This window comes from Benincasa hispida, chromosome 2, assembly GCF_027475165.1.
Source record: "Benincasa hispida cultivar pf3 chromosome 2, pf3_genome.v1.1, whole genome shotgun sequence".
Lineage (NCBI taxonomy): Eukaryota > Viridiplantae > Streptophyta > Magnoliopsida > Cucurbitales > Cucurbitaceae > Benincasa > Benincasa hispida.
This window is the reverse complement of record NC_143479.1, coordinates 41,732,720-41,746,605: the sequence shown is the minus strand read 5'-3', so window position 1 is coordinate 41,746,605 and position 13,886 is coordinate 41,732,720. Positions and strand designations below refer to the sequence as shown.

The following is a 13,886-nucleotide window of genomic DNA, read 5'->3' as shown; positions in this document are numbered from 1 at the left end:
TACTTACTTGTGTTTGGTTAACTACTTTTCTGACTTGGGGTTCTTTGTCGTAAGTGGTATACCTACACCCTGCACACACATTCACTACATCTATATACGTCTACGTTGATAGCCTTTAGCAAAAAGCCCCTCTCTCTCTACTAAATCGATGTTTTTTCAGGTCGAATGCTAGCTGAAAAACATAATGGAATACTCTAAGATGCTTCATAGCTTCAACAAGCCCATATTCTTCCCCTTGGGGAAATATTCGAGTTCCAAGCCTTTATTGAAGAAAGAGCTCTTGCCTTCAACTCAAAATAGAATAGAACATTCCTTCCACAACACAAGGCCAATATGTTTCATAGCAACAAAGGATGAGTTCGATCAATTATGTTCTTTGATTTATTCGGAAAAGAAATGAGAGACAATAAAAAATCTTAGATTACAATTAAAAGGAACAATCTTAAATAGACCAAGATCCAATTTCAGGTTATTTCTTGATGAACATGATCTGCCAAGATTTGGTAGGAAAGTGGAAGAGACTTTTTTTTTTATATAGTAATTAAAGGGAGTGGGAAAGCTACTGTAATTCTTTGAAAAAGCCTGGTTCTCTTTGTCTTCGAGCTTTCATTCCTCAATCCACCATTTCGTTCTTTCATATACCTCCCCACCAATAGATAGAGACAAATAGGAATAACTAAACTACATCTACGAAATGTCAGTACCATGTAGCTGCTTCAAAGCCAACGTGATGCTCTTTGATCAGATGACAAAGATATTGGCGAATACCACATATGATCAAGAAAAGAGTACCTATAATCAAATGAAATCCATGAAAGCTAGTTGCTAAGAAAAAGATAGAACCATAAATACTATCCAAAATAGTGAAGGGTACTTGATAATATTCCATTCCTTGAAAGCCTATGAATACTAGAGCCAGTTAAACGGTAGCTACTAAAGCATAAACTGCTCATTTTTCCTTCCCCGCAAGTATAGCATGATAAGCTCAAGTTACAACTACTTCAGACGAAAGAAGGATAGGGGTATTAAGAAAAGGAATTTCCTAAGGATCTAAAACCTCAATCCCATTTGGGGGCCAAATACCTCTAGTCTCTACTGTAGGTGCTAAAAAAGAATGAGAAGAAGCCCCTAAAAAAGAAAAAAGCAACATAACCTCTGATACGATAAACATAATAAAACCATATTGAGGTCCTAACTGTATGACTTTGGTATGATGTCCTTCCAACGTAGATTCACGTAGAACATCGTGCCACCATACGAACATGGTATATAGGATAAATATGAGGCCCAAACTTAGAAGTGTTGCACCCCCTTGAAATGAGTGCATGTGCATCACACCTTCTATGGTGGTTGCCAAAGCTCCAAGTGAACTCGATGTTGAGGTCGATGCCCTAAACTCTCGTAGGGTTCTGTAGTTTGTAAACACCTGTATGAACAAACGCTCATGATGTAATAATATGAGATATTTTCTTAACTGTTGTCTATGAAACACGATATGTTTTATTTGCATTTACCACAAAATAATAAACTAAGATCCCTAGTTGTCGTTGTAACTTAAGCATGTATGTGGAGACATACAAGTGGATCATACCTTAAGTGATAACCAAAATGGTCTGTAGTATATGGATATAAGAGGGAAACCTTATCCAGGTGACACTACGGATGCAACCCACTTTGTAGATAGTTACAAGTGTTGTGACGTGCTGCAGATGGTCTGATCCTGATCATTCATGTGCAGACATGCAAGCGGGGGTGTCCTAAACAATAGAGTTTGTATAAGATTGGACCACGAAGTGTTTAGTCTCATTATATAACACTGTTCATCACAGAGACTTCACTTCACTAGGATGACCATAAGTAACTCTTGCCTTTAAGGGTGATCCTTTGATTTACATGGATGTGAGTGGCCAGATTGCCGACTCAAATCTACCACTTTGTGGATTCGTCTGATTGAGGAGCTGGGAACTCAGCTACACAAGATGGAATTCACTCCTTCCCTAAAGTAGAGGTAAGTAGATAGATTACTCCCTTAACGGCTAATTTTGGGGCTTGAACGATGTGGCACCACACACCTTCTCAAGGCTCGAGTGGTGTCCCTCATAGTAGGACTATGATCTATTGTTCATTAGATGGATTAGTAGTACTTAAGGAGTTAGATGTAATTATAGGGGCAAAACAGTAAATTATCCTAGCTATACTTACGAGAATTTGTGAAGGTTTATCGTACTATTGAATGGTTATATCCGATGGACACAAAAATATATCTGTAATGAAAAGAGTGCAGTTTTCGATCTTTAGTGGAGTGCCCGACAGTTAACGGATGGTGGATCTCATGACTAAAGAGTTTAGTCAGCTATTCATGTACTGTTGGAGCTTCAAGCTATAGGTTCATAAGGTCCCCTTGGTAGCTCAATGGATTCAAGTTGAGAGTCAGTTTTTAGGTCAGATTGAAGTGTTCAAATTGACAAGAGGGAGTTTGATTATATATGATATGATTGAACTAGTTTAATTATATATGATATAGTTGACATGATGTATGAGATACATTAATTGAAGGAAAATGATATAAATATGATTTATATCAAGTGAAGGAGAAAAGGACTATGGTTTATATGTTACATATGATGTGATATTAAAACTATAGGTTATAAATATAATATGATAAGTTAGTTATTATATTTATTTAAAATTAAAACAATTATGAGATAATTGTGGGCAGTTTCTCCTTTAACCGTAAGTGAAGTGGGAGGTTTTATTCAGTTTTCACAACTGAAGGATAAAATGAAAAATATTTTCATTTTAGAAGTGTATCGCTGAATCGCTTCATTTGAGTACACTGCCAATCATTTAGCTCATGAGAGACTACACGAGAGCATCAAGTGTTTGTCTAAATGATCGTGTACACATGCCATTATCTAAACGATCGTGTAACATTTTTCTGAATGATCGCACGACTAGCGAGTTTCTCTAAAAGATCGTGTAAACGATCAAACCTGTTTTATTAAACGATCGTGTACCTGAACTAAACGATCAAGTACTACAGTCTATACGATACTCAGTATCCTTCTCCCACTTGCTTGGCCGTGTAATGCGATAATTGTTTCCTCCTTCCCTCTACCAAATCCAACAAAGCCCACACCTCCTGGATTCTCACTCTGAAAATACTAAGGTTACTAAGTGGTGGTGTCTGAAAGGTTTCCTATTCGTGGAGAAGTTTGTTCGTGATTGACCAGATGATTGGGTAGACGATCGTAGAGACAACTAGAGGTTGCAGTTCAAATCTTCACGACAGTGAGAGATCTATGGAAGAAGAGTTCTTCAAAGGTATATCTCTCATTACTTTTGTATTTAATTTCTAAATCATGTCGTAATTTGTTCTGAAATGCATAACTTGTTTGTATGTTTGTGAATGATTATAATTCTGTCACAATGAATTTGGATCGATCTTTCTTCCGCTCATAGGTTCTCTTTGATAAGAGTTCCTTCACTTGAAATAGGATATGGTCTTAGATCTACGAAATGATAAGAATGCCTCTGAGATTTAATCATAAACCAATTTGCCTCAGTTGTATGTGAACCCCCTTCACCCCCACCCTCTAAAGTGGTAAACAAGGGCTCTTTGCGGTCTCATTTTCTTTCTATCTGATAGGAAGAAAGAATAGGAAGGGATTGTTCTTTTATTGCATTGATAGAAGTCTAACTAGAAAAAGATCTCTCTATTACTTTGAAAGGAGAATCTTGTTGGTTTGACCGACGAACTACATGGGAAAATGGACCTCCCTTCTTTCGTTGATTTTCAGCAAGCATTTTTGTAAAGTAAAAATTCTCTTCATTTTTGTTTTGGCAAACTTATTGGTTGCGGATTAGTGCGTTCTACGTTGTCGCTAGCCTAAAATGAAAGAGGCTTGGGAAACTTGCAGGTAACCCCCCTCCATTATATCGACTAGAAGTAGTTGACTGCTCTATGTCGGGCTTCCCCGTTCCCTTTGCTCTGCTTGCTCGTCTATGCTCCGATCCTACAAGTAATAATAGAAAAACTCTCTTTCCTTGCCTGCATTAAGATTTCAAACTTGTTGTATAAAAAAGGCAATCAATCAAAAAAATGGAAATAGTGAATCAAGATCTAGATGGATCCTTATCTTTATCTCTATCCACGAAGATACCAATACATATGAATAGAAATCGATCTATGAATCGATCTAGACAAGACTCGAGACAGATAGATATATCCCTATCAACGACTACGCGATCTTTATATGTTTTGGCCACGTCTGTTTCCTCTCCGAAGAGGAAGGTTTGGATCTTTCAATCTTATGTCGTGAGGGATGTGAAAGATACCACAACTTTTAATACTCTATGATTCACCTCCAAATAATTAATAGGTAGTTTGATCCTTTTGATTTTCCTCTTCATAATAAACTGATGGGGGGATGCAGAGCACGAGGTCGAATTACTGATTAAGAAGAGTTGTAAACTATAGGACTTCTTGTTCGAGTAAGAAGATTTCAGTTTTTTTGCTTCCTTCTATTTGATAAGAATTGGGATTTAAAATGATAAAAATTCCTCTTCATTCTGTTGTGCTCAGTGATGGAACTGCCTAAGCATAATTCTATTGATCCAAACTTCTTTGTTCTTTTTAAGTCTTCTTCTTGCATTGAAGCACGTAACTATTGCAAAAACTAAGATTTTGTAGTAGGCAGCATCCCCTCTTAGTTTTGAGTAGGTGGAACCATTCTATTTTAGTTCTTCTCCACATTCTTACCGGGTGATCCAGGAATTTTCCTATGATTGTTTTCAACTGATATTTCGATATAGAAAGATCTCCTTAATTCTTCACTGCGTAGTCTCGCGTCATTTTTTTTGAAAAGATATTAGATCACTGTGGGAAACTTGAAAATGAGTAATGCTGACCATTCCTTTATTCACACAAACCTTTCGATAACTTATCAGCTGCCTTGCTTAAGGAATAATTTTACAAAAATTGAGACGAATTGAAATAACGTTCGATCTTGTTTCTGGATTGAGTGGAAAAGGGATATAAGAAATTTTTTCTGTTCCTCTGTGCATCTCTGTGATGGGTAAAGCCCCATGAAAAGGGGGCAACTTTCGTGTAGTTTGTGATTGGATGTAACTTTTAAGATTTTCTCTCGGATAAATCTTTCTCTTAACAGATCTCATCTTGTTTCTCCATTTTTAGAGAATGCAACGTTGTATTATTGAAAGTTCTCTGTTCTGAACATTTCCTAAAAGTAGACGACAAGTTTGAAATCTTAATGCAGACAAGGCATATCTTGTTTAATTCTTCTTTTTCGCAACATCGCGTATAACGGGAATCGAACCCCCTCTACAGCTAGCGGGCGGATGAGGAATGATCGAAATACTTCGATCCAACAACTTTTTAGGAGTTGGTTTTAGCTTGCCCCTTTCCCTAATAAGAAGATATTTTCATGCCAAATATTCTTCCTTCAACAGGTGCGCAGGAGTGCACTTTTATTTTCCCCAACCTATAAAAGGGGGTGTAATGAATAAAGATCTCCCACCAGCTGTCTTCTCTTCTATCACTTCACTTCGTTTGAGATATCTGATCTCATTGGATCACACTAGGTCATGTGAAAGGGAAGGAAGGGATGGGTGATCGGGAACAACAACGGAAGAGGGTTCGTAGCCCCTCCCCCCTCCTTCTTCCTTACGCCTATTTGCTCTCTCAGCCTCGGGGAGATGCAGAACTCATTTTTTTTTAATAAAAAGATGAATAGATAGGGCCATGATACATTCCAAAATATTGTAAAAAAATAGACACTTTTCGTCCCCGCCTGTCTGAGGACTTATGTGTATGTTTTCGAATAGGTATATTCGCCTTTTGTAACAAGTAGACCCATGATAAGGACTGTGACTGGGGTGTCAGCTAACTGAATCCAATTTATAAACCCAAAAACGAAACAAAGTGCATTCCCTTTCGCCAAGTAGGTCAAAAAATAGGTATACAAACCACTTTTGCTTTTCCTTAGACTCGATTGGAACAAAGCTAAGAAAGAAGGAGGCAGAATGGAGAAAGGAAAGGGACAAGAGTGGTCTTGCTTGGTGCAAAAACTGCTGGTTTGGGGGTAGGGTATGGTACTAAAGGTCCTCGGACTTCCAGGCAGTTTTTCTTTTCAGTAGTTGTTCATAGTTGGATCTTGCCGATACAGCCCCCCATAGTTTTTGTTACTGAGATATCTTTTTTTTCATTGTTCCCAGGGATTTTTTGGGTAATCCACTCCCATGCTGCAAATAGTCAAATCTGAACAAAACCCTGTCGCTCTTCTTCTTTCCTCGCGGGCAAGAAGCACACCAGCTGCGTGCCTTGCATGATTCTACTGTGTTTTTTACACTTGACTGGGTCGACAGTTGACCGGAAGAGAACTTCGATTCGCTCAACCAACAGGCGGGTGGCATGCTTATCTTATGTGACAACACTATAGAGCGAGTGGCTCTTCAAGGCAGGTTTCTATGTGACAACTCTACAGAGAAAGCAGTGCTTTCGTGTAACATGCTATGGTTTAACTTACGAGGTAGTGATGAGTTTCACGTGATCTAAGCCCAGCTCGTGCGCGATTAGGAAGATTGGCCACAATCTGAGTGGTACCACCCACCATACCCTACCACTTATAGGCGGTCGTCCGTCCTATAACATACAAAAAAGGAACTACAGTGATCTTGAATAGGAATCCTACAGCGATAGATAGAATCCCCATAAAAATACCACTAGATCGAGTACCAGTTATTTCGTATCTGGTCAAAATCTTGGCTAATTGATCGAAATAAGTAGCTTCAGTAGACGCATAGATCATGGAACAAATAGGGTGGGTAGGCCCAACCACCACAATACATGTATAGACATGAACCCCCCTCATTATCATACGTGCAAATCTCATCGCATGCAGCTCATACAAAGACTCCTAAATCCATTCTGAGCCTTTTCTTCCACCTCTTCTCTCCAATCCAAGACCAAACTTGTGTTCTCTAGGTGCTATGAAATGGGGGTCTTTCCTTCACCTATTGTATGTATTGGCTTGGCTTCGTGCAGAACTAAGGGGCATTCTGGCGGGCGCACGGGTGTAAGAAGGCCTACTACTACATACGCTAAAAGACAACGACTACAAGCCAAACCGGATGCGACTCGCTTCTATTCTGGTTGGGATTGTCTATTGATGGGAATCTATAGATTTTAGTAATTCGCCAACCTCTCTAAACTGAAATACGATACAATCTCACTTCACGGCACGACAAAAAAAAAAAAAAAAGAAAGAGCTTCGCTCAGTAGGCCTCCCTATGCTGACGAATGCCTCCTTTCCTTTCTCTTCTCTTCAGTCTACAACAAACAAGTGGGAGAGGCAGGATTCGAACCTATGTAGAAAAACTTCAACAGATTTATGGTCTGTCGCTTTTGACCGCTCGACCATTCTCCCCTTCTTGGGCCGAGGCCCCCCTCAATGGGTTCTAAGAAGAAGGGCAGTGCCTTAAATAAATCAGTAAGCTTTTTGATTTGATTAAGGGAAAAATTACTATTTATTAGCTTAGCTAGTGTTCAAGGAGAATTGAGTAATTTAGTCAGTCCAAATCATAGCAATCTCTATAAAGTAAGGGGCAAAGCTTCTACTTTCCCCCTTCGTATCTTCCATCTAAGCATCTTTCGACAGAGGTGACTAGTCACTTCTGGCAAAGTTGCGAGTTCACGAGAAAGTGAATGTACGAGCCATGTTCCTAAAAGGAGTGATCCTCTTTGTTTTATTCCTTTCCCCTATCCTTTTAAAGCCCATAGGTTGGGTGCTTCTGCTTGACTAATAGTTTCGAAATGCTCTTCCGCTGAGCGAAGCTGCGAGCCTACCCTTATCGAGCGTACTTAAATAGCTTACGCTGACCAAGCCTAGTCTAAAAAAATAGAGCTACAACAAGCAAGCTTTCCCCATTTATTTGGTGTGGGTCGTGCCTCACCGCAGGCACTGAATGAATGAAATGGGTGGAGATCTTCCTTCCCCCTTTTTAATTACCAAGAACTTCATTGCCACTAGTTGGAAAGAAAATTCCGACCGTCCCATGCAAAAACAACTCAAAGCCTAAACTAAAGAGAAGAGAGTTCAATCAACAAGAAGCTGGTAAAGCTCTAGCCATTGGACTACATCCATCGAGACTACCTAAATCGTCACCCTTTTTTTCGTTCTTCGAATGACGCTAATGGAGACAAATTCCTTTCGGCGGTAGGAAGATACTACTTCATTCTTCCCATTCATTCCCAGTGGTCTTTTCTTCTCCCTAAAAATTCAACGAACTAAGTTCACCTATACGAGAGAGTGAGGAATCAAAACAACTAACTTCCCACTTTTGATGTCCCACGATTCTTCCCATTTAGAAACTAAGAAGAAGGACGGGGTCGATAGGTCAGAAAAAAAATAACTCCAAATTCTCCCCAAGTAGGATTTGAACCCACGACCAGACAGTTTACAGCCGATCACTCTACCAATGAGCTACTGAGGAACAACGGGCTTAAGGAAGCCCACTCTCGTTCTTTGGACCAAATTTTGACCGAAAAAAGGGTTAGTCACTCTTTTTCACATACACCAGGAGAAAAGGTTACGATAGCAAGCCCCTCCCCGACCAGAGAGCCTCTAGGACAAAGGGCAGCGGTCAACCATCCACTCTCAAGATTTATATTGATCAATCGATCTCCACGTCCTACCAGTTTGCTAAGTAAACTCACTTTACTGAGGGTCAACAAAGGCTGGAACTATTCCTGCTAAAAACATAAATAGCAAACTTTTTGGTAGAAATAGACAAAATGATCCCTTGGCTCGGGCAAGAAGAGGAAAAGGTAAAAGTACGACTACCTTTTCTAAGGACGATAGAAAAGTTTGAGCTAAAAGATTGAATTACACCGAGTAAGAAAGGCGGCCTTAACAGATTTCTCCTAATGTATAAACCAAAATAAAAAGCAACCAGTCCTGAAGAGGATACAGATACGCATACATTAACGCATGGAAGAACCTAGCTTAACTGGATTAAAGGACTAATCGAGTCCGACTGACCGTTTTTGGCTGGCCCCTGCCCTTGCAACGAAGGCAACCAGTACATGCTTTTTCCTTTCGTTTAGCGAGATAGCTTACCAACTCTTTTTGCTCATAGTAGCATTATTCAAAGTGGTCCTCACCTTGAGTCGAGTTTGCATTTCCATATGAATCAACATCGGCCAAACCAAGAGCTCTTATTTTTTCTTTAACGAAAATGGGAAAACCAACCTCTTTTAAAGAAGGAGTCGCTCTGCCTTGATCACCATGGACATACGCTATTCCCCCTTTACCTTTTCCTACTGTGAAAAAGGAAAGTTTCCTCACGATAGGCCCTCCCAGCTCCCGAACATCTTTCTATCAATCAAGAGAGATACAAAATAGTACAAAAAACCAATAACTGCAACAAGAATGGACTCATAAGATGGGCGGTCAGGGAAGCGATTTCATTTGTGTTATCCGCCAAGGAAATGATAAAGGAATTCTCTATACACGGCTGAGAGATGACCGTATTGTCGCACATCCTGAATGAAGTACCGTAGGAAAGAATCTAATAGAAGCTTTTGAAAATGAAAGTTTGTAGAACTTTGATAAAGTCGTAAACTCTGGATCTTATGTTCCTTTCATCAAAGGGTGACTGAGAGAGAATTTGGGCCTGGCGTGCATCAAATTTGGTCAACAATAAGGTGCAAAGCGGATTTCTTAAATGGGCTTGAAATTCCATTAACGTTAGGTCGAAGATCTCTACTAGGTTTAGTGCACTTTGGTAGTTAGGAATGTTGCCATAATCAAATGTATTTCTCATTCTACATTCTCTCTTACCAAGCTCTCATACTCGCCAGGGTTGAGAAGGTTGTCTGTGAGCTAATTCGACTTCGAGATTGCGTATACGTGAAAAGAGCTCGCTTTCAACTTTCTACCTCGGCATTTTTTGCCTGGTTCTGGTTCAAGAAAAGGTCTTATCTCTTTTATTGGAGCAAATTGATGCCGAAGGAATCTTTGAAACTGGTGGAAAGGCTATGATGATTGAAGGCTATTCAAATAGCATGACTGGTACCACAAAGAAAGGGTATCTAACTCACACTAGTGGAATAGCTTTTTCATAATAATTATCTCGATATGTGATACCAAAAACCAGCCTTATGACTGATAAGGTAAGGGGTTTAGCTCTTCCAGGAACTGAGTTGGGGTTAGCTTTGTAAATGTGTAGAGCCAAGTGCTGTGTGGTGTAGTAGTAGGCACTTCTAGGCCCCTTCCCGCTTCCATGTTCTCAAGTAGTGCACTATTATTGTCATCTCCTTCTCTTGAACCACGTCTTTCGGTATCATTGAGCTTTCGACTCTCATATGCTACTAAGTTACCTTATTGTATGAGAACACCGCCTATGGCATAGTCTGACGCATCAGTGTGTACTTCAAATGGCTTAGTGTAATCTGGCAACTGCAATACGAAGTCATCAATCACTGCTTGCTTGTTGTTCTCAAAATCTCTTTGACACTTTTTTGATTAGTGAAATGCCACGATCGGTCCGTACGTCCTTCTTTAGTGTAGGAGTTTTCTGAGTTGAGCAGACCTCTTCGAGTAACCTACCATGAATTTTTGGTAATAGTTCACGAGCCCTAAGACTGATCTTAGCTCATTTACCTTGGTAGGTGCTTGCCACTTCTTGATGGCTCTAATGCTCATCCAATGCCCTAGGAATAGGACCTCCATCTTTATATAGAGGTGATTCTTCCTTAATACCTTACGGTTTAGAGGTGGCTAACGTGGCCGTTTAACGAATACCTATAGCCAACGATTAAAGTATATCACCAGTCATTTAAGTACGGGTGGAATAGCTAATTGTGGAAGGTGCAGAACATGGCAGGGGCATTGGTGAGTTCAGAAAGCATAACAAAATCAAATGCCCCTTTATTAGATTAGATTAGTAAAGTTGCTTGCTTGTCACAAAGTCGTCTTTGGCTCGTCTCCTTTCGCGATATGCACTTGGTAGTTTCCTGACCGTAGATCCAACTTCTCAAAGTCTTTTGTCTTTATTTATTAGGGCGAAGAAGTCCACAATCAAAGTGGGTACTTGTTCTTGATTATTAGGTTACCTTGTTGAGCACCTGCTAATCAATGCACAAGGCTACTGCTTTTTCTGGAATAAATCAAACAAATAGGGGCTCCGGTTTTGCTCCAGGCTTCCACTCGATCTTGTGGCAGACTACCCTTCTAGGCTAGGGGGCACTTGGCAACTCACTCATGGGGCATGATACACAAAAATGACTCAAGTACTTGCTGCACTTCGTGAGAAAGAAGTCGTCTTAGTATTGAATTCGCTCTTCTGTTAGCATGAACATGAATTAGATTCTATTTGTCTTCTTTATTCTTAAGAGAACTCCCCACCCAAACAATTCTTAAGACCATCAAGCCTGCTCGAATGAGTTCGACTATAGAAGCTTTTAATGTACACCCGTGGACAAAGCCCCCTCCATGATTGAAAAGAAAAGGTTGAGTTTGCACCAAAAGCCTTCTCAAAGGAGAAGCTGTTGGAACGAATTACAAGAGGTCCAATGTCATATCCCAGGGGAAGGATTTCTTAACCATACAGGTTAGAATCGCCGTCTTGGTCTAAGCGCTCAACTGCCTTCCTATGTGGTACTACACCCACCACTACCCTTGGAGGTAGTTTTGGTCTAAGATAGACTACGCGCTAACAGCTTGAGCAAGAAGGCCTAGCTTTTCATGGTAGCTGACGCTAGGGTTTGGGAAGAATATACATGAGAGTTATGAGTGTGAGGAGAAAGAGCCTTCCCATTTGCTATTCTAGACCCAGGAAGACTTGCCTTTTCCACTATCGCTTCTGTCATAGAGCTCTGACAGGAAGGAGACCTATGAATGCCTTGGCTCTAAGCCATACGTACCACCGTTCCATGTCATCTCCAGCCGGGCGAAAACTTTCTCTCGTGCTATGGCATGCTTTTGAGCACATTCATTGCTTTGAGGGAGCAAGGAAGTCTTGAGTTGGGTGCATAAGGTGTTGGGTGGTGTGGGTTTTCGATGGATAGGTTTTTCAATCTCTATGATAGGTTTGATAGATCTGAATCTTGTGTTATGGGCGTGTATGGATCATCCCCCCCCCCCTCCCCCCAACTTTGATTGCTTTTCACCTTTTCATATAATGCAAATTTATTTATACCATTGACATTTATAGTTGTAAACAGATATATAGTGTGCATTGATGGATAACAATGGTAGTCAAGAGCATTCCTTTCCTAGGGCCAAGATGGTCTCTTTCTTCCTTCCCTTATTTTGGCTACTATTCATGGAGAAGCCATTGAGCAAGGTAAGGAGTCGAGATAGTCTTAGCTATAATCCCTGCCCTTACCTAAGTATCTTCCTTATTGTCTGAAAATAGAATAGTCTTTTATCGAATCGTCTATTTTCAAGGTAATAAGAGTGAAGACAAATGCGTGTCATCCTCTTCTGAGGAGATATCCTTTATGAATACATTTCTTTCGAGATACGAAGAATAACTCCATTTAAAGTGAAGGGATTCAATCCCCAAACCCCATTTGAGGAGGATGACAAGAAGAATGTCGGAATCCAGAGGAAATCGAGTTCTTCCGGAAGCAAGTCAAATGTCGTTCTTTCCACTTCCACCTTAGTTTAATGTTTGATTCCAACGACAATGAGCTATGGCAAAGTGTGATACGATGTTTGAAATAAGAACCTCCACTTGAAGGTGACAACAAGGTCTCGTTTGTCACCGGTCTGATTGAGGAGTAACTACTTTTTCCTGAGAATTCTTCTCCCTTCGATCAAGTTGGAGTTCGGAGCCAAACACCCTTATATTTATTAGACTTAGGTTAGGTTTAGCAGATGGCCTCGCCAACTCACATCTATTAGTTATGGGGGTTGGTTGGACTCAGTAAAGTCTTTTAGGAGACTTTTTGAGGCCATACAATGACTTCCAAAGTTAGCATACACAACCTGACTCCCCTTGAGCAACAAACCTTGAAGGTTGCTCCATATAAACCTCCTCTTCAAGATCACCATGCAGGAATGCATTTTTTATGTCAAGTTGATGCAAAGGCCAGTGAGATATAGCTGCTAAAGCAATAAGTAATCGGACTGAAGTAATCTTGGCAAGTGAGAAAAAGGTGTCAAAGTAATCAACACGATAAACCGGAGTATAAGCCTTAGCAACCAGCCGAGTTTTCAGGCTATTAATAGAACCATCAGGCTAAAACATGATCGTATACACCCATCGACAACCAACGGTCGTCTTACCACATGGAAGATACACAAGATCCCAAGTACCATTGGCATGAAGAGTAGACATCTCTTTAGCCATAGTTGTCCGCCATCCTGGATGTGATAATGCCTTTGCCAAAGACTTAGGAATAGACACAGAGGATAGCGAAGTAACACAGTGATGCGATATTTTATTCGATGAAACAATGGTAAGGATTGCGTTGGTGGAAAATGCGTTGTGCAAATAAGTTTTCTCAGTAGGACCCAAGTATAAATCCTACTGAGTTTCCTGGTAAGCCCAGGGTCGAACTCAAGGACTAAGGAAAACAATATACGGTGGTAGTTTATAGATCACTTTGCGGTAACAATTAAATCAATGGGTTGGTTGGTTTGTTGTTTACAGTATAAAAAGTATGCGGCGTAATTGAGAAAGAGAAATTATGCGACAGATACACTGAGTATGCAGAGGAACGGGTTGAGAAGGTACTTAGCTAGCATTTCCCGAGAATGCATTCAAGCTATGCGATCATGCTACACTCATGCGACATCAAATCATTTTCCAATGCAAATGTAGTGTCTCCTAATTTTAGGATGCATGCGATGAAT

At 40.2% G+C, this 13,886-nt stretch overlaps 1 protein-coding gene across 1 annotated transcript; it reads right to left on the bottom strand.

Moving 5' to 3' along the window:
- Window positions 1–4,252: 4,252 nt before the first annotated feature.
- LOC120069160 (small ribosomal subunit protein uS4m) lies at window positions 4,253–13,380 on the bottom strand. The gene is given in 8 exon segments (XM_090311066.1): window positions 4,253–4,332; window positions 4,335–4,460; window positions 4,463–4,690; window positions 4,693–4,789; window positions 4,791–4,859; window positions 4,861–5,290; window positions 13,040–13,249; window positions 13,331–13,380. Coding segments are annotated over 8 exon segments (1,290 nt in total).
- Between the last annotated feature and the right edge of the window lie 506 nt (window positions 13,381–13,886).